This window comes from Mesoplodon densirostris, chromosome 8, assembly GCF_025265405.1.
Source record: "Mesoplodon densirostris isolate mMesDen1 chromosome 8, mMesDen1 primary haplotype, whole genome shotgun sequence".
NCBI classification, from domain to species: Eukaryota; Metazoa; Chordata; class Mammalia; order Artiodactyla; family Ziphiidae; genus Mesoplodon; species Mesoplodon densirostris.
This window is the reverse complement of record NC_082668.1, coordinates 8,301,074-8,323,330: the sequence shown is the minus strand read 5'-3', so window position 1 is coordinate 8,323,330 and position 22,257 is coordinate 8,301,074. Positions and strand designations below refer to the sequence as shown.

Here is a 22,257-nt window from a genome sequence, read left to right as displayed (position 1 = left end):
AACGAAGAGCCCGCATGCCGCAAGGAAAGATCCTGCATGCCTCAACAAAGATCCCATGTGCTGCAACTAAGACCCAATGCAGCCAAAAATAAAAACAAATAAATAATTAATAAGTATTAAAAAAAAAAACGGAAAAACAACCCACAGAATGGGAGAAAATATGTGCAAATCATAAATCTGATAAGGGAATTGTATCCAGAATATATAAAGAACTCTTACAACTCAATAATAAGACAAATAACCCAATTAAAAAAATGGACAAGAATCAGAACAGACATTTCTCCAAAGAAAATATACAAATATGGAGAAAAAGGAACCCTCTTGCACTGTTGGTAGGAATGTAAATTGATACAGCCACTATGGAGAACAGTATGGAGGTTCCTTAAAAACCTAAAAATAGAACTACCATATGACCCAGCAATCCCATTACTGGGCATATACCCAGAGAAAACCATAATTCAAAAAGACACATGCACCCCAATGTTCACTGCAGCACTATGTACAATAGCCAGGTCATAGAAGCAACCTAAATGCCCACTGACAGACAAATGGATAAAGAAGGTGTGGTACATATGTACAATGGAATATTACTCAGCCATAAAAGGGAATGAAATTGAGTCATTTGTAGAGACGTGGATGGATCTAGAGACTGTCATACAGAGTAAAGTAAGTCAGAAAGAGAAAAACAAATATCGTATATTAACACATATATGTGGAACCTAGAAAAATGGTACAGATGAACTGGTTTGCAGGGCAGAAATAGAGACACAGATGTAGAGAACAAACTTATGGACACCACGGGGGGAAAGTGGTGGGGTGGGGGTGGTGGGATAAATTGGGAGTTTGGGATTAACGTATACACACTACTATATATAAAAGAGATAAACAACAAGAACCTACTGTATAGCACAGGGAACTATATTCAACATCTTGTAATACCCTATAATAGAAAAGAATCTGAAAAAGAATATATATATATATATATATATATATATATATATAACTTTGCTGTACACCTGAAACTAACACAACTTTGTAAATCAACTATACTTCAATTAAAAAACCAAAACATATTATATATCAATTCTATCTCAATAAACTTAGAAAAAAAATTTTAAAAACACGAGCGGGAGAGTCTAACACAACCTGTTCTACCTTTTTCTTGAAGTTTTATTTTATAAATGACAAAAAAGGGATGGTTTGCATATGAACTCTTTAGATATAGGAAAAGCTTAGTAGTAATTTCTCATGCCAAATCCACCTTCCACCCTAATGTTTTCTGAACCATTGCTTTAATAATAATAATAAAATACAGAATTAGGCTATCACATCTACTAAGGCCATCAATGAAATCCATCATTCATTTGCGTAGTACCTTAAAGTTCATAAATCACTTTTATAACTATTATCTCAGCTGACCCTCTTGAAGCAGGTATCACCCCCATTTTAAAGATGAAGAAACAGCCTCAGAGACATTAACAGGCACTTAAAGCCTCACAGCTAGTGAGAAGTATAGACAGATTAGAACCCAGGTCTTGCTCTACTAAGCCACCTTCTAAGTTTATAAAGAAATTGCTCTTTTGTATAGAATATTCCTTCAGTAATATTCCTTTAGTAAATACAATTTTTTTCTTGTTGAATTTTCTCTTACATATAGTGTTAGGCACTAATTTGAAATAGCAATTTGGTACATATTGAACATAGTTTAATATGAAGTATAACATATATTCTACACTAATCTCAATCATATATTTTTAAAAAATAAAAAAACAATTACTTTGGGAGTTCCCTGGCGGTCCAGTGGTTAGGACTCAGTGCCTTCATTGCCTTGGCCCCAGGTTCAACCCTGGTTGGGGAACTAAGATCCTGTAAGCCTCATGGCATGACCAAAAAAACCCAAAAACACAATTACTCAGGATGAACAAATTCTAAGCTACTACAGTGTTTCTGACTAATAGCTAAGAAGTCAAAATAATGCTTTTGTGCAATAATTTTGCTAGGCATCCAAACATCAAACATGTATCTCATCCATTTAATTTACCTTATATACTAACATCAGTGGCCAGGGAAATATTCTTTTCTTAATTTGTGTTTTCATATCTTATTTAAGAGTTAAGGCACTATAATGACACGTAGTGCAGTATATGCACATCCTCCGAAACACAATGCCATTCTGAACCTAAATAAATGTGGTCTAAAAATCGAATCCCCAAATTTTGATGTCATTTTAGGTAGAAGTTTTCCTAATTATTTCCTCTTTATTTTCCCTCCAGAACGTCCAGAATAGTCATCTACTATACAGTTGTTAAACAGTTACTGGTGTTAAGTAATGATCAACTTACAATTGGTAAAAAAAAAAAAAAAAAAAAAGTTAATCCACATTTGCATGACCAAAGGGTTTTGGATTATAACATGGCTGACTGGACATTTCATTTGCCTAACATTTACTGAACATTTATGAGTGTTAGGCTCAGGGCTAGGATATACTATGATAAATAAGACATGACTGTACATGCTCTCTGGAGTTCTCCTCCAGGTAGGGAAAACCACCAGGTAAAAGAATAATTACAGTGCAATGTGAGAAGTACTATCTATAGTGGAGGCTTGTACAAAGTATCCTCTTTGGCTTGCTTGTGATCAGGTCTTGTGAGATAAGATAAGTATCAGTGTCTAAAACATGCCTCCGAAGCTGAATATCCACCCACTAACCTGTATCATCTTTCAATACTGTGCCATGCCCAGGTGTCGCCTCTCTTCCTGATTTGCATAACCAGGTAAGAGAGCCAAGGTCGATAGCACTACTGTCTCCGGTTAGGCACGAACTCAGATCAAACACGACTCAAAGGAACACACATCCCCTCATGACCTTAGTCAGTAGGTACTGCTCCTGAAGTCTTTAGGTTGTGAAGTGTTGTGGAATCTTTCTCCTCGAAGAACTGCTACGTTTAAAAGCTCTGTTAGTCAGACCTACAAATCTGTGAATAAAACATGAAGCCTATTTCTCTGAAATTAAAAACTGTACATTTCTGAACCTTTTATATATAGATTCTGGTAGAGAAAAGGTTAAATGAAGTAAAAAGATGACAAGCAGAACTTTTCTCCTGCAGAGTCAGCTACTGTGCATCTTTTAAAAGGTTCCCCAACTGTAGAATGTATCTCCTTTCCTCTGATTGTAAAGAGACCACTAGCAAAATTATTCCTTTCCCATACAATGCAACTGGACTGGGTCAGGAATAGAACAACCAAGAGGAAAAGGCAGATCATTTTTTTTTTTGAAGCTGGAGGACTGGTTATTTATTCCCGAGTTCAGGAAAAAAGAGGTACTTGACTTTCTTTAATTACAACATAGCCTGGCCAACTATACACCACTGATGTTTTCAAGATGTTGCTCAAAGGATATTCCAGCTCTTCATATAAAAATGTACACATTAATGCAGAGGAAACTCAAACTGTAATAGATATTAGATGTCTTGAAGCACAATTCCAACTAAACCAAAAATGATTTGAAGAGGAAGTTCAAAAATATAATGCCCTCCAATAGGACACGTAGGTTGCGAGACAAACATCATCAAGGATTCCCTAGGGTACAGCATCTTCTGCGATGGTATAAAGTCAAGTTCTATGTGTTAGGTTTAAGTGCTCAGAAAAATGCTGGTACTCAATTGATGACAGTTGCAAAAGCCTCTGGGAAGGTCTGATCTGACCTCACCGCAGTTCTGACATCTCCATTTAAACATCTTCCCTTCTGTGGACAAGGAAAGCTTCCAAACACTAAAGGTTCCCAAGAGTTAAACAGTCAGTCTCTCAAAAAACTCTAGTCAGTATATAAACATATCTTTTAAGTAAAAATCCAGTCATCCTGGGTCAAGATTCACTTTAAACAATATAAAAGCCTATGTAAATGATATTTAATGGTGTGAGAAAATATTTGTAATATACTGATGTGTGAAAAAGGATAAACATTTTTTTAAAATGAGGAGGTTTACAAGATACATATAATGTGATCACATTTGTTAAACAGTATATATACACATATGAGGATTTTTTACCAAAAGAATTCATGGCTATTATAGAAAGTTTGGAAAATAGAGGACAAAAAAACAATAGCTGTAATCCTATAAACCAGAGATTACCATTTAATATTTTAGTGTTTATATTTCCAATTTTTTCTATGTGTACATATATGTCCCCCCAATAAATGTAAATGTAAAAAACAGTCTTTTACTTAGTCATTAGTTTTGCACTGATTTACATATAATGCTATTCTAGGAAACTAGGGCAAATTTTAAGATTCATGCACTAGAGTGGTTCTTAACCTTGGCTGCGTATTAGAATTGCCTGGGGAACATTTAAAATTCCCAATGTCTGGACTACCCCCCAGACCAATTAAACTAGAATCTTTGAAGATGGGACCTAGGCATCAGTATTTTTCAAAGTTCCCCAGGTGATTCCACTAAACAGCCAGGGTTGAGAACCACTACTGGACAGCTTTCCCCCTTTTGAGCAAAACATGATTTACAGCAGTGCTTTCTTAAACTTTCATGTGCATACAAATCATGTGGGGATCTTGTCAAAATATAGATTCTGGTTCAGGATAGGACCTGAGATTCTGCACTGGCTCAGGGACCATATTCTGAGTAGCTGTAGGGTTCTGGGAAAGAAAACTATTTTAAAGAATGGAAAGAAAAAATTATAGCCACTGAAGCCCATATTCTATGCCACCAGACAGGGAGGGGTAATCTACAGCAGATGAACAAAGAATTGATATGAGGAGAAAAAGATGTTTCTAGGAAATAAGATTTTAGGGGACTGAAAGAAAGTTTGGAATAACTACATTTTTCAGGGGAAAACAGTCGCTGGAGCTTATATAGTTTGTGTGCACAAAGGAGGGCAAGCAAGCTTAGAAGACAAGAGAGGTGGGCAGTGTGAGGAAAAAAAAATCAAATGTGTAGAAAATTGTTATGGGAAAAATAAAATCTTTGGCTGCCGTGCTGGAAATGGATAGAGAAACACCACAAGAGGACCTGCAGAATATTTCATTGTCAAAAACATGTTTGGGAACCAGTACAGCTAATAAACTGAAGTTGGTATAGATTAATAATCATCCTCCATCATCTCCCTCCTGGGACATAAGAGACCCCAGGAGCATAAGTCTCCCCTGGCAGTGCTTTAGGAACCAACAACAAAGAGTGGACTATTGGCCCAAATACTTCTCTCTCTCTCTCTTTTTTTTTTTTTTTTTGCGGTACGCGGGCCTCTCAGTTGTGGCCTCTCCCGTTACGGAGCACAGGCTCCGGACGCGCAGGCTCAGCGGCCATGGCTCATGGGCCCAGCCGCTCCGCGGCATGTGGGATCTTCCCAGACCGGGGCACGAACCCGTGTCCCCTGCATCGGCAGGCGGACTCTCAACCACTGCGCCACCAGGGAAGCCCCCAAATGCTTCTCTTTGTGTGCAGAGAGAACATGGGAAGCTCAAACATGGGGTCTCTTTGCAGCTTCTTGGCAATACTCTTCTTCGAATTTCTAAACTTCACTAGAGATATAACAAAAAGGCGGAGGGATTTTTTTTCCTGAGGGCTTTCCCATGGAAATTAGAAATGTTTAGCATATTTTTTAGAATGACAAAGTAAGTATTTAATATAAAAGTATTCATAAGTCGCCATCAGACTGTTATTCCTTCAAAATAATTTCTAAAACCAATAAAACAGGAAAACTTTCATATAAAATTATCTGGGGTATTATATGAATCAGCTGGTACACTTTATCAGACATTATCAAATGGGCCATATCTGAGAAAACCTCTGTTTAAATAAACAGAAGAAACTAAAGGGGAAGCCTTTACCAAGAAATGGAAGAATTCTGATGCCAGATGATTCATGTTACACATCTCTTGGATGTAAGAATCTTTGGCAGAATCATGCACAACCATAATAGTCCCCTGATCCTTATATTCAGCACTAATTTACTGTATAATGGTGATAGTTAACATGTGTTGAGTGCCAAATACTGGCTAAGTGCTTTATCCACATCTAAATTAATCCTCACAACCCTATGAAATAGGTATTATTATTATAGCCCTTGTATGGATGAGGTATCTGTGGTTTAGGGATGGCAAGTACCATGCGTAAAGGTCACAAAGCCAATAAGTCATAAAGTTGGTTTTTGAGTACTTGATTTCAACATCCATTCTCTTAACATTTATATGACATAAACGGGCCTCCTGCATGCCCAGTCTGTACCAGGGAGAAACTATACTCAAGACTGGGGGACAGAAGAAGAGTAAGTCATGATCCCTAAGCCTGTGGTACAGGACAAGCCGTTCTTCTAGGACATGAGGCTAGAAAGGCACTTCAAACACTGCAGAATACAGGATGCCTTCTGGTGTGGAATGCCAGCTCAGATAATGCTGTTAGTGTATTCCACAGGTCAGAACTCATTTACTTTTGGGGGTCCCTGATTCTTGATCTTTTACATATCCTTGATGGATAGATGACATATTTACAGAGGATAGGCTCTGTGCCTAGAGACACAATTTTTTTTAGCTTAGGCAAGCTTTCCAGAAATTACTGAACCACTCTAACTATATAAAATCAATAAAGCCACAACAATGTCCAGATAACAGATCTAGTACTAGTTGAGGGGTTGGTCCCTTCTACATTCAAATGTTAAGAGGTAATGCTGGACAATCCAGTCCAGTCAGGATTGGGGGAAATCAGTTTCAGATTGAGGTTCTTGTCTCTCTTCTGAGTTTCTATAAAATCTCCAAAGGCTAAGGGAAACCCCACTGATTATAGTAGCCTAACAATGCTGTAAACGTCAAATAATTCTTTATCTATGATTCATTACCAGTGCAGAGAGATAAAGAAAGCCCTAACTCTTGCCTTTCTCAGAGATAGCTTCCTAGCAGTCTTGTTCAACTTGATAACTGCAGACACAAGGCCAGGGAAAAGGTGAATAATATTTCCAGCCTTATCTGGCATCTGGCTACATTAATCGCTTAAAGCTGGTCTTCCAAAGAAAGAGCAGGCAGGGTAAAAGAACTAATATCTAAGTACCCACATTCAATGAACATGCTAAGCACTGTCCTAAGAGCCCCTCTCTTTTCTATTTTTCAATCTTATCTCACTTAATAATGACACTCACATGAAACAGTACTGCTCTCAGAAGTTAAACACCTTTCTCAGGAACTCACAGCTAGTAAATATAGCTTGCATTCAGGCAGAGGCCTGTCCACACTACATACTCTTGGAAAGAAGTGGCTTCAGGCAGCTGCAAGGTGCTCGGTATCTTTGTGAGGACAGGCCTCCAGTGCTAGAAGAGCTGAGGAAACTGATGAGAGGATGAGAAAGGCAGGCAGATCCCCAAATATTCCACAGAAATTGTCCTTTTGCCCCTCCTAACAATGTTCTCTTGGGATATAGTTAGTAAACAATAAGGACTATGTATTGAGTTACTGATGCTGTACAGTTGTCCCTCAGTATCTGCGGGGGGTTGGTTCTAGGACCCCTGTCATACTATAGTCTGTGGATGCTCAAGACCCTTATTTATAAAATGGCATATGGGCCTCCCTGGTGGCGCAGTGGTTGAGAGTCCGCCTGCCGATGCAGGGGATACGGGTTCGCGCCCCGGTCTGGGAGGATCCCATATGCCGCGGAGCGGCTGGGCCCGTGAGCCATGGCCGCGGAGCCTGCGCGTCCGGAGCCTGTGCTCCGCAACGGGGGAGGCCACAACAGTGAGAGGCCCGCATACCGAAAAAAAAAAAAAAAAAAAAAATGGCATAGTATTTGCATACAACCTATGCACATCCTCCCGCATACTTTAAATCATCTCTAGAATATTTATAATGCCTAATACAATGTAAACGCTATGTAAATAGTTACTGGCATGGCAAATTCAAGTTTTGCTTTTTGGACCTTTCTGGAATTTTTTTTCCTGAATATTTTTGATATGCAGTTGAATCCCGGGATGTGGAACCCACGAATATGGAGGGCTGACTTTACTGATCCACAATGGAAACAAAACTCTGTTTATGATAATAAAACTACCCTGTTATAAGTTGCATTCAATTAATTAAATATTTCAAATTAATGATCTCCTTGAAATGCAGCTATGTGTTCAAATACTAAAAAGTACACCTCTTGCTTTTCTATTCCCTGAATGATGCCACGAATTCCTTATTTGAAAGGGATTCAAGACCTTACAATTTGCTTTTAAGTACTGAAAATTTGCAGTGTTATAAGCAATCTGAAATTATCTTAATTGACATAGAAGCCTTGTTTATTACCAAGTTTTTGATATAAAGACTTCTTATCCTATTCAGCTAATCTTCTGAGAAGATGCAAAAGGAAATGAGAAAATCTCAGGCAGGGAAAGCATTTGGCAGTATGGTCCACATTATAACACAGAGAAATACTTTCATTTAAAGAGCAGGGGTTAGTATTTGAAATCAATCCTTGCCAACTGCAGAATTGCTCCTAAAACGAAGTTCAGATAAGTAGGTTGACATTTTTTCTGCAAACACTCAGAGTAACTTTTATATTTTTTGGCAAGATCAAAACTAATATTTCTCATAAATTCACACAGGTGATTTACTAGTACATATTTGCCTCACTAGAGAGCCAAAGGAACAAAGCTCAGAGAGTGATGACAAAAAGTTTGTTTTACATGGAGGGTAACATTACTACAGTACTCTTTACTTTCTCACTAAATCATTTCCCTTCAACTCTCCAAAGAGAGCTGCCACTATCATTTTTACCCTCCTACTACTATAATGACGCTAACCATTTCATCCACATATTTATTCCCCAAACATGCACTGAATTCTACTGTGTATCAGGCACAAGTTGTCCTGGGGATTCTACAGATGCGTTACTCAAAATATGGTCCACAGACTGGTGCTGGTTTGTGAAGGCATTGGTTACCAGTTTGTGACAAGTATTTATTTATTTATTTTAAATTAAATTTTATTTTTTTTAACATCTTTATTGGAGTATAATTGCTTTACAATGGTGTGTTAGTTTCTGCTGTATAACAAAGTGAGTCAGCTATACGTATACATATATCCCCATATCCCCTCCCTCTTGTGTTTCCCTCCCACCCCTCTAGGTAGTCACAAAGCACCGAGCTGATCTCCCTGTGCTATGAGGCTGCTTCCCACTAGCTATCTATTTTACATTTGGTAGTGCATATATGTGACAAGTATTTAAAAATTTTAATAGCAATTTAGCAGAGTAATTTGAATGTTGATTCTAACAATAAAATTTTTGACTTATTTTCTATGTCATTTTTCTAATAATTCATTTTAGTTATTTTATAAAAATATCAGTCTATAAAGGATTAGAAGTAAAAACCTGGTTTGTTACCAGTAATGGTTTAAGAAGCATTGTTCTAGAGGACAGAAAGACCTCTGCTCTTGCTTGACATGGGCACGGTTAATCCTATGTGACTGTCCAAAGGAAAAAAAAAAAAAATTCTTCCATCCTCAGACACACACATTTCTGAGGAACATATAAGTTCAGGCTTTGGAAATAGGTTTGGGAATACTGATTTTTAAAAAAGGTTGTAAGTTAATAATAGGTTAAAAGAACAATGGAGAAGGGTGAGATAGGAAGGTAGGTCAAGTAGAAAGGACAATTTAATAAAGAACAGGAAATCAACAGGCAACCAGGAGGGTAGCAGGTATAATGAACTGCTATAAGTCTGGAGTGAAGAAGTTAATAGGGTAACTCAAGGCTTACTGGAGGGAGGAAGACACCGAGTCTAGTCTCTGCCATCCTTTGCATTCTCCAGTCACCTCCTACCCTAGCTGCTAGGCACAGCCTATCCTCCAGCCATCCCTCATTGCTCAACTTCCCAAAGACAACGTCTTCTTTTGCTTGAGTATTTAGCAGACCGCTGCTCCGTTCCCACCAGAATGGGCATCCCACCCTCCAGCACTCTCCTTAAGGACCCAGTGCTATTGTCAACCTCTCTGATTACGTTCCCTGGTACACCCTGAGGCAAAGTTTTGATTCCCCCTGAGTGCACCTGTACACTTGTTTATAATTGCGTCACAGTACTTATCAGAACGTACCATGCATATAAGTCTGCAAGTCAAATTCCATTGGCAGTATATTATTTATCCTTCTCTTCTCAGTGCTCAGCACATAACTGCCTCTCAAATATGTGTTGAACCACACTGAGCATCAGAGAGCGAGTCAGAGGGGTTGATGAGAATTCTCATTCAGGCTGAGCAACCAGAAATCAAGGCTCACTGAAGAGTGTCTAGAAGCCAAACAAGGAGAGCTGCTCATTCAGGGTTCAGCAGGCTATAGAAAGGCCAGATTAGAGTTGGAGCTCAGTGAAAACCAAAAAGCAGCAAACCAAAAAACCCCCATTCTCCTTAAGGAGAACAGTTGAGTCAGGAAGCTAAAGTGCAGGTAGAAACACATTCGAGTTTAAAAGCCCATTCTGAAGTTGGATTCACGACTTGGCAGAGTACCTGTAAATTATACATGGGCATGTGGCTCATTACCTGTAGTCTGAGGAGTTTCAAGGTAGCTAGAATTTTCAGGCAGAATGGCTGACTAAGCACAAATGACATATGCTAATGTCTACTATGGCAGACCTGAGTAATAGGAGGCAAAGCTCCAATACCATTGTCACAGGCATGAAGAAAAACTTCCCCCTCTCATTCATCTGGGGTGGAAGCAGCTGCAATGACCAGCAGTAAACAAAGGGAGTTTCTGTTTAGTGGTATCCCGAACATTTTCATCTCAGGAATGCCTTTCTTGGCTCTGCTTACATAGTTTTTGGTTGTGTTTTTTTCTTTTTGTTCTTGTTCTCTGTCCTTTAACACTCTGCCTTCATGATCTCTCCCATCTCAAACTCTCTCTTCCTTGTTCACTCTCTGAACTCACTTCCTTCCCCTACTCCCACTTTCATTAATTCTTAAATATCAAAGCCCTCCTCTTAGGCTCCTCCTGCACTAGCATTGGTTATACAGAGCATCCTATTTTTTAGTATATTTTAAGAACCAGTTCTAATTGATGGGCATTTAAACATCTTTCTTTGACCAATAAGTTCCCAGTGATTTTTCCTTGTGGTATTTTTCCTATTTATGGGGACAAGGTGAGAAAATATAAATGGATCCCTGAGAAACCTGGTTTCAGTATCCTTGAAACATAATATGCAGCACTGTAATCAGTGGTGATATGCCTGTGAAATAATACTCTGGCCCTGGCAGAGGTACTATGCTTGGAAAGCATACAATCAAAATTCAAACTGATCTGGGAAACAGTGGAGGCAAGAAATTTAGTAATGAGAAAAAGAGCGCTATTTGAAACATAACACTGTCTTCTCACTAGCAAAGTCAAACAATGAAACAAACCTTTCTTTTTCTAGTAGGTCTATTATTCTACTGATACATGTGCAGTTATGTGCCTGAAACTGCTCAGAAACAAACTAGAATAGATATAACCAAAGAGATTCATAGAGACTCCCTTTGCATTTTTATTTGCTTCCCAGAACCTCCTGATCGAAGAAGAGATAACAGAAGGCACTTTCCTAAGGTGCATCCCCAAAAGGATCAGCAACTGTTTCTTATACATTATTCAGAGGAATGAGGATATTACCTTAAATCCTATCGAAATCCACATTCCGAGATCCTGAATTTTACCTAGCTTTAAAAATGCTACAGTACTGAGAAATCAACTTCCTCAAATTACAACCATCTTTAAAAAAAAAAAAAAAGCAAAGCCAAAGATGATTTTGGCTTTCAAATGGGACATACGTGTCATGTAGGGGGGCTTTTTTTTTCTTTTTGCGGTACACGGGCCTCTCGCTGTTGTGGCCTCTCCCGTTGCGGAGCACAGGCTCCGGACGTGCAGGCTCAGCGGCCATGGCTCACGGGCCTAGCCGCTCCGCCGCATGTGGGATCTTCCCGGACCGGGGCACGAACCCGCGTCCCCTGCATCGGCAGGCGGACTCTCAACCACTGCACCACCAGGGAAGCCCTAGGGGGCTTATTTTGCTATCACTCCAACAGCCATAATTACTTCCCAGAATTGTGAAAAAGGCTTCAGATGTCTAATCTGGAGTAAAAAAAAAAAAAGGATCACTAAGACTCTGGCTTTATCAACACCCCGAAACCTGAAACCTACAAATTTGCAAAATAGCAACCCTGAACTTCAAAACAAAGATAAATAAATAATTTAAACAATGTTATAGTAAGCATAATACATCTATAGAGCTCTAGTTTTTAAAGCTAGTTGGCATATATTATTCCACTCAAAGTTCATAACACCTCTGTAAGGCAGACAGAGCAAGCATCTTTGTTTTACAGGTGTTAAGCAACTTGCACAAAGCTGGATAAGCTTAAATAAGTGACTTCCATCCTTTAGTAAAATCTCTCTACCTACTCCCCTAATCTCTGCTTTCTCAGGTCAACAGATTTCTTGGAAGAGTAATCTATTCTTGCTGAATTTACTTCCTCATCTAGTATCCATTTTTTAATCTTGGCAAATGATAATTTGTTTCCCCAAATAGCTACTATTCTCAAAATCTGCTATTCTCAGAAAGATCACCAGTGACCTACAAGGTATTATGGGACTTTCAGTAGTCTCAAATATTCAATGAGTGAATGAAATTTCCAGCAATTTCAAGGACTTGTTTTTGATCCTCATTCTTCCTCATTCTTGACCCCAACTTCCCTCTGAAACACTCTCTTCCCTCATTTTTCATGCCATCACCTTCCTACCTCTCTTACTCCCCAGTATCTTTATTTTTACTTATGTATGTATGTATGTATGTATGTATGTTTGGCTGCGTTGGGTCTTCATTGCTGCACGCCAGCTTTCTCTAGTTGTGGCGAGCAGGGGCTACTCTTTGTTGCGGTGCGTGGGGTTCTCATTGCGATGGCTTCTCTTGTTGTGGAGCGTGGGCTCTAGGCATGCAGGCTTCAGTAGCTGTGGCACACGGGCTCAGTCGTTGTGGCGCACGGGCTTAGCTGCTCTGCAGCATGTGGGATCTTCCCAGACCAGGGATCGAACCCGTGTCCCCTGCGTTGGCAGGCGGATTCTTAACCACTGCGCCACCAGGGAAGTCCTCCCCAGTATCTTTAAAATTAAACTGCTCAACAGCTACTCATCATCCAAGCTCCGATTCAAATGACAATTCTGAAGTCTTCCAGAACACCTCCAGCAGCAGGTCCCACATTACTTCTGAGGTTCCACAGTACTTCATACTACTAGGCACTTATCACACTATATTTTGAGTGTTATCATCTCTGTCTCTGTCTCTCCCTCCCTCCCTCCCTCATAAAAGTTCTTTGGATATAGAAACTGGCTTATCGTTTCGTATCTCTTGGGTTTAGCACATTACCTGGCACTTACAGACCCTGCTAACAAATGTCTGAATGAACTACCAGGTAAGTGGCAGCGGTAAGGCCTCTGCCTTTGTCCTTCTCACAGAAGGTGGCTCAAAAGCAAAGGCTTTTAAATTTCTTACTGCTTATTCCATGAAAGTAAGTGATCAGGCTTGATTCTCACATTTAGTCCCTTAAAATTTTTTTTCTTTTCCTTGCAGTGATCTAGGAACCACCCTTTTCAAGTGGAACGGTCAGACAGGTGGCGGTGCCACACATGGTATAACAGCTATGACTCCTACAATTTGCCCATCCACTCTCTACCATGCGAGGACACAGGGAGAAGGTGGACATCTGTAAGCCAGGAACCAAATCAGTCAGTACCTTGAGTTTGGACTTCCTAGCCTCCAGGACTGTTGAGAAATAAATGTCTGTTGTATTTCGGTATTTTGTTGTGGCAGCCCTAGCAGAAAAACACATGCTGCTTAAATAGTTTCTGGAAAATGTCTTTTTTTCAGCTAACTCTAATTGTTAGAAAATTCTTCCTTATCCCAAGCTAAATCCTGCCCTCTGTATCTGAGAGTTGAGGAAAAACAAAGAAGAGTATAGGGGATGTGATCACTATGGAAGAGAATAATTTTCAAGTGAAAAATAAATCTGTGACTTAAACACTGAGGAAAAATTTTAAAGTCAAAATCAATAATATGGTAACAAAAATAAATTCTCCAGAGAGGAATCATGGTATACTATAGAAAACAGTAGTTTGTAGAAAGACAAACCAAGGTTTAAATTAAGGTTCTGACTTTATCTGAGTGACAACCTCGTCAATCCTTATTTCCCCCATTTATAAAGTGTGGATAATAATGTGTAGAGTTGTAATGTAATAATATGTGAAAGTGCTTTGAAAAACTGAAAAAGACTACAAGAATGTCAAATATTATTAGGCTATCCCCTTTCTTCTTGTGGCTATATTTAAAGTGTTATTTATATTAGTTATTTATGTTTAGTTCTCTAGACTTTATCCAAATTCAGAGGCAAAAATTGCTCTCCCTAACTTTGAAATCAGTGGATCCGCAATACACTAAACAAAATACATCACTAATACTGAGTAGTATTAATCTGAAAAGAGTTGTCTGAAAAACAAAAAGGAAACAATATCATGTTTTAATTATATTAAATCACACACAAAAATGTTCTGCCTATTTTAGGTGTAGTACATACCTTAATAGAAATACTTGCTGAAGAGTCCTTGTTAACTAAGAAAGGTTGTCACCAAATCAAAGAATTGCAGTGTTGAAAGGATTTGAGTCCTTCTGGAGTTTATCTACTCTAATGCCTTATCTGATGCATACATAATTTCCTTCTGCAATACTCCTGATGGACAGGCATCCATCTGGTGCTTAAAATATTTTCTGAAACAATTTTTTTCTTCAGGTAACTCTAATTATTAAAACTGGGCTAAAATCTGTCCCCTGTAACTTCTAACCTTGTATCCTCTGAGAGCCACACAGAACACATTTACTTTTTCTTCTTTAGAACAGATTTTTTTTTTTTTTGGCTGCATTGGGTCTTCATTGCTGCGCGCGGGCTTTCTCTAGTTGAGGTGAGTGGGGGCTACTCTTTGTTGTGGTGAGTAGGCTTCTCATTGCAGTGTCTTCTCTTGTTGCAGAGCACAGGCTTCAGTAGTTGTGGTGCACGGGCTTAGTTACTCCGTGACATGTGGGATCTTCCTGGACCAGGGTTCAAACCCGTGTCCCCTGCATTGGCAAGCGGATTCTTGACCGCTGTGCCACCAGGGAAGCCCCTACAACAGTTTTTTAAACTTTAGAACACTCATATCCTTTGCCCAACTCATCTTCAGGTTAATCCTCCTCAGTCCTCCAGTTATTGTACTGACATGTTTCAAGTGCCTCTCCTCTGGACCAGCTCCACTTTGTTGTACCCCTCCCCCCCACTGCAGCCTAAGCAAATTCCTCTATAAACAGCGTGCTTATTTAGTCCAATCCACTAAGATCTTTACGGATATTGGACTATAAGAAAATATATTTGCTTTTCCTCTCAGCTTCAAAATTATCAGCAGATCAAAAGCAAAAGAAGAATGTTGCTCCTAAAATCTTGATAATTTGAGTTTTAAGCATTCAAGCAATGGTTCGAACAGTCAGATTACTAGACAAGATGGCCTTGCCTTTACAATATCTTCCTATGATGCTAAAGCTCAGGAATAGGGACAGGTCCATACTTTAAGAAGTCAAGGCCTCCTCTAACATGGGGATTTGTGGATGCAGAGTGCTGACAAGTGAAGCCTGTAAGGCAAAAGTGAGGTCAAGCCTAATAAGAACCTAGAGCTGGCAAACCCCAGCCCTATTGACAGTCCTTTTATCAAATATAGTGATGATACAACCAGAATTTTCCGTGAGAGTCTTACCATATTCTGTTTCATTTTTCCAGAGGTTAATATAATATTTCACTAGAAATACAATCCTGGAAAGGAATTTAGAAGGTCTGAAGAAGACTATAAGTATCTAATTATATTCCAAATTCCTCCCCCAAATGCAAAAACAGCAATTCCTGTTTAAAAATCCTAAATAACAAAATCAAGAGGATGTTATAGTCATTTAATCCATTCAGGATAACGATAACAACTTCTCGGAGCCCATGCAGGAGGATTCTGGAGAACAAACTACTGATCACAATCTACATGAAGTCTATTACTAGACAATCTGTGCTCAACACAATCTGTGTATTTATTGGCTGTATGGCTGGTATGTTTTGGTTGCTTTCCCAAAATTTGGGTTGATAAGATAAAAACTATATTTTAGGAATTATAAACCCCAGACTCATTTTTAACACTTGGCCAAGGCACCTCTTAGGCAATACTGACATTCAAGAAAAGTTCAACAGTCTACTATTCTTAACAAGGAAATCTAAGTCCATAGAAGATGTAAAGCCAACTATTTTTGACTGGAGGTAAAGTTAAACATCAAGTTGCTGTGAGAAAGAGAATGTGGGAGATCCAGAAGCAAACTATGGAGAGGAAATGCAAGAACACAAGTGAAAGGTGCTTTCAGAAACCTTCTGAGCCAAACTAGGCTAGAAAACAAGATAAACACTAGGTACACATCAATGCTTCTCAATTGAATCATTTCTTCAGAGGCAAAACAGATATTACAGTGGCTCAGTTAGAACGAGAATAATAGCATGAAGTCATTGGTTATACCTCAGAAAAATAAGTGGTTTTACAGAAATATTAACGCTATTATTATCGTCAATAATATTAAGTATTAATAAAAAATAATACAGCAGTTAACATTTATTACTGTGTGCGAGGCACTGTACTAAGCATTTTATATGCAGTCTCATTTAATCCTCATATCAACCCTCTAAAGAAATGAAATGGATAGTGAGGTTCACAGTTTGAGTGCTTTGCCTCGGGTCACAGTGGTGGGGGTAATCAAGTCTGAACCTAGAGTCCATTGATGACAGCTCTCTGCTTTACTGCACTTACACGTAAACTTTTGATAGATATCAATTACTTTCCATAAAGGTCTCTCTCTCTCTCTCTCTCTCTCTCTCTCTCACACACACACACACAGACACACACACACAGAGCAAATGAAGCATCCCTTTTCCGCAACAGTTGCCAACACTGAATATTATCAGTCTTTAAATTTTTGTCAGTTAATTGGGAAAAAAGGGATAGTCTGTTGTTTTAATAGGGTTGAACATCTCTGAATTTATTCATTGGTCATTTGCATCTTTCTTCTGTGAACTATTTGTTCATATCCTTTGCCCATTTTGAGTTAAATTTTTATCTTATTGATTTGCAGGCAGTCATTTATATTCTGGATATTATATTAATATCTGGAGTATAAGTAAAGAAAGAAATGGAGACAATTAGCTAATCTTTAAAAAAAATAAATCTGCTTCATACCTTATACCCAAGCAAATTCCAGATGGATCAAAAATAATGAAATCATAAAAGCATAATCCTTTCTTATGGCAATGTGTCAGTTTCTTGGTATTAATTTAATAAAATTATGGATTTATGTTGAGGAAAAAGTAATTTGAACAGACTGAACAGGGCATTACAGCCTATACTAGAAAACTAGCATAAGAAGACTTTCAGTGACAAATCTATGTCACTGAAAGCAACTGAAAGCAACTATCTTCGAAAATTATGAACGTGGTAAATTTATTAAGTTAAAAAGTTTCAAAATAATACTTATGATTCCATTTTAATAAAAGGAAACACATTAGCTACATCAGAAGGCTATATTGAAATATTAACAAAGGTCATTTCTAGGTAGCTGGAGTTTGTAAAAGAAAAATTCAGTACTATTTAAAAAAAAGCATTGCTTTTGAAGATATCCCTTCTAAACAGACACAAAGATGGTTAGACTTCTGGAAAGAAGGGTCTGTGACTCATTCATTTTTATGTCCTGTAAGCGCACAGTGGCTGTTCAGAAGTCTCCCGAAAGACCTTTGTTGAATGAATGAAATGGGGAAGGCGGGATTTACAAACAAAATCTCCATATCAGCTACTTAAAACAAATTCAAAACCTTGCAGGAGAATCATATTTGTTCCCCAAGTAATATTTCATTCATAACTTTAGTTTATAACTACAAAATGTTATGTTTTTAACAAACAAGAAAGAAATGTAAGACTCTTAATGTGTATGAGCTAAAAGCAGTGGGGTGAAGATGATGTGAAAAAGAAATCTTGGGAATTCCCTGGCAGTCCAGTGGTTAGGGCTCCGAGCTTCCACTGCAGGGGGCACAGGTGATCCCTGGTCAGGGAACTGAGATCCCACAAGCCCGTGTGGCCAAAAAAAAAAAATTCTTTTAAAATATTTTATTTTATTTTATTATTTTTTTTGCGGCACGCGGGCCTCTCACTGTTGTGGCCTCTCCCGTTGCGGAGCACAGGCTCCGGACACGCAGGCTCAGCAGCCATGGCTCACGGGCCCAGCCGTTCCGCGGCATGTGGGATCCTCCCGGACCGGGGCATGAACCTGTGTCCCCTGCATCGACAGGCGGACTCTCAACCACTGTGCCACCAGGGAAGTCCTAAATATTTTATTTTTGAAAAGACTTATGACAAATACAAAAGTTTATGTTGAATTCTCTCAGATACAAAGGCTATCCCTGATTTATGAAGTATGTTATTCATACTTACTGAGTATCTATTATGGGCGTATGGGCAAGCTTCTGTTTGTATAAAAAGGGCATGAATATTTACAAGGAACTTATGACTTCAAACACATAACTCTGTTCATGACATATCAATCCTATTGTAAACTGTACTAAATCATACTATAAAACTATAATAATTGAACTAATGCGTGCAGGAAAGGAATGGGAAGAGATAAACAGAACGATGAAACAGAAATATTCCAAAAATAAACCCGTCTTATGGAGACTTAGTATTTGACAAAGATAGCTTTCAAAACAGAGGGGAAAGGATGGCCTAACTACTTAGTAAACAGTAGTGGGCAACTGGCTATCCAAATAGCAAAGGAAGTTAGATTTCTACCACATACCATCAATGTAAATACATTTCAGATGGATTAAAGAGCTAAACATTACAAAGAGAAAAAAACATAGGCTATTTAATTAACCTGAAGATAAGGAAGGTCTTCTTAAATGAGACACAAAATTCAGAAGCCACATGAATAATATTGATGAATTTGAAGTGATAATTTAAAATTTCTGTTCAACAAAAAACAGACAAGCAATACATTGAGAGAAAACATGTGCAACGTACAATACAGGCAAAGGATTGATACTACAAGAAAGAACACCTATAAAGCAAAAAGAAAAATAAACAATTCAATATCAACAAGCAATTCACGAAGAAAAAGAAATGGCCAAACAGAAGATTCTGTGACTTCTCTACTAAAAACAACGACAACCATAATAGCTAATACATAATGCTTACTCGGCATCAGGAGCTTGGCTACGTGCTTTAGATATCAACTCATTTAATCCTCCCAACAACCCTAGGAGATAAGGTATTATTTTTATCCCTTTTTACAGCGGAGGAGATTGTGGCAGCAGTTAAAGAAGCTGCTCAGGGACACACAACCAGGAGTGCAGGGCTAGCATTCCAATGCAGACAGTACAGCTCTACCGGCCAGTACAGCACTGAACCACTATCCTATATGACCTCTCCAGGGATCTAGGCATCAGGGAAATACAAATTAAAACAAGATGTCATCTGTTGTTCAAACTGACAAAAATAAAAAAGACCAACATAGTCAATGTGGCAAATGAGTATTATCAACATTGTTGGTAAAAGAATAAAATGGCGATTTCTTTTTGTAGTAAAAACTCTTCAGAAACAGATGCTCTGAAAGTTCAGAAAAACAATTTATGCAATAAAAGGTGGACAACCGTCAGGTAGTTTCTTACTAAAATGTTAATTTTATTTTCTCTTGAAGGTAGTAACAAATCCTAGCACTCCTTTCCTTTTCTCTCTTAATTCTCAGATGCCAATAAAGGCCACCAGAGGATAAGCATTCCTTTGCTCCCATGCTAACTGTTTTTTGGTGGCTGCTTCCCTTGTGATTTCATCAGCCCAGGTCAAATTTTCCCTGAAAACCTGTTTCTCGATGCACTAAACGACACAGATTCTGCTTTCTATTCTTTTCTATATTTGTCCCTTAGCCTCTTTCTCAGGAGCCACAGTTTCTCTTGAACAAGGTTCAAGAGACAAGACTGAAGGTGAGAAGCTCAAACTTTCCCCTTTTGCGATGTTCCAAAGCCATTAAAAAGACTCTTACTTTCAGCAACAGTGTTAACTCCAGACAAAAACATGGCTTGTGAAATCTCTCAATTCGCCATAGTCTCCAGTTTACAGCATAAACGTTAAGTAATAATATAAATTACTTAAGGGAAAAATAAAATCCATGTCATAGCTTTTCTAATACTTCAGCCATGCCTATCTACTTACAGGCCCTATTATGAAGAGAAACACGGGAAGGTACATGGAGCTACAAAAGAGGCTGTTACTAAACATCACTGCATAAAAGTACTGCAAGTTCATACTGAATGGCAGTATGTAAAGGCCTTTTTTGAAGGCCTTCCCTTAAAAAAAAAAAGCACAGCAGGTCGGCTTCCAATTGAAAAATTTCATTTGTACATCCAAAACTTCCTGTAACTTTTTTGCTGTTGTGTTCTAGAACTTACTACCAACTTGGTTTCTGATTATGACAAAGCAATTAAAATGTGCAGGGGTGAAATGGACACTGTGGAAACACACGGGCAGCTCAGAGAACGGTGCTTGACGAAACCTCCAGCAGAGGAACCCTACATCGTCACTGAGAGACGAATTTAAGAGTGTTCCATATTGTAGCCATAGGATGTAAGAAGAGATTAAGGTCCGCAGGAAAATGTAAAACTGGAATGAACGAGATTGCGTTTTTTCACCTGCATCATATGGTCACAGATTAACGTTCCATTAAAACACAAAGCTTCACTACGGGAAGGGGAGAAGGTTGCACCCGCGGCCCCACCACAGGCCTGAGGCAATGATTTCGATATCCTGCTAAATGCTACCGTGTCCCCAACGTCATCAAATAATTGCTGGACAGCTCCACCATGTCTACGCATTAACCACACAAAATCCAGGGAGCAGACACCTTTGCCAGGAGTCCCAGGGCAAAACCGTAACTCCTCAAGGCTTCGCACGCACAAATTTAGGGTTCTCATCTCGCTGGAAAGAAAACTGAGGAGCTGAGGGAGAAGCAGCGACCGTCCAGTGCCTCCAAGGGCCAAGACAGAGTTAAGATGAGGTCCACCTCGGACTTCTCACTCCCCACCTTCCTCCGCTCCAACCCTGGAAAGAGCCACAAGTGAGCAAGAGAAGTTGTGGAAACAAGACCGGGGTGGGGTGGGGGTGGGGGGGGAGGAGGGGAGAACCCGAGAGAGTTCAACACCAGCGTCTGCATTTGTCCCACACAAGGTCACTCGCTCCAAGTCACTTTTCCCTGCTGCCCTGGTGGGCTTCCCGCCAAAGAGGCAGCTAGGCTTCGAGGCCAGCCCACCGCGCCCCCTCGGCCCTCCCCTGCGTGCCGCAGCCCCTTCCCGGCCTCTCTTCTCGGACCCAAGCGCGCCTCCCGACACCTGTTTCCGACGCCCGGCCCCTCTCTCAGCCCAATTCCGCGGCTCCTCCGCCTCTACCCACGGGGCTCCCATCACCGTCCCCTCCCTCCCTCCGGACGCCCCTTTCCCGGCCTCCCGCGCCCGGTCCCGCCGGCGGCCTGGGACGGCGTTCCATTTTTCCCTTCCCGCCGCCCTCTCCTCGGGTGCCCACCTGGCGCGGCCCGCCCCCGGCCCGTCTCCTCAGCGAGCGGCCGCCTCCCAAGTCCTCCCGGCCCAGGCCCGCTCCCGGGAGGATACAGTTTGAAGCCCCTCAGGATCTCCCTGGCCCGCTCGTCCTTGGTTGACATGATGCGGCGGCCGCCGCCTGCGGCTCTCCCACGCTGGCCCGGCGGAGCCTCGTAGACTGTGCCCAGGAGCCGAGGACTGAGCCGCAGCCCGGCCTGCAGACCTCGGGCGAGCAGCTGCAGCACCCAGACCCGGACCGGCCTCTTTCCCCTCAGCTCCCGCTCCGGATCCCTTCTCCTTCCCTCTAGCCTCGGAGCGCCCGCTCTGAAGCCAATGGAAAGCCCGCCTCGGCGATTGGCATCTTGATCAACCAATAGAAACATTCAGCGGCTTCGCAGGGGGACAGAGAGCGTCAATGGGAAGGGCCCTCCCCGGGAAGTCCCGTAGGACAAAATTTTCATTTGGTGTTGCCTAGAGTTTGCCCCTGCGGAAGGTTGGCTTCAGATCTGCAGAGGCTCGCTTCGAGCCCGCTCCTGCCGCTGGGCACAGTAGGGCTCTGAGATAACTGCAGGTTGCCCTGTGCGATG

General features: G+C 40.2%; 1 protein-coding gene across 1 annotated transcript in view; it reads right to left on the bottom strand.

The window, feature by feature from the left end:
- Window positions 1–22,053, bottom strand: part of PDE6D (phosphodiesterase 6D) — a 45,812-nt gene extending 23,759 nt beyond the window's left edge. Inside the window, exon 1 of the mRNA XM_060105918.1 lies at window positions 21,743–22,053. Coding sequence (XP_059961901.1) covers window positions 21,743–22,053 — 311 coding nt within the window. The remainder of the gene's footprint in view (window positions 1–21,742) is intronic.
- Between the last annotated feature and the right edge of the window lie 204 nt (window positions 22,054–22,257).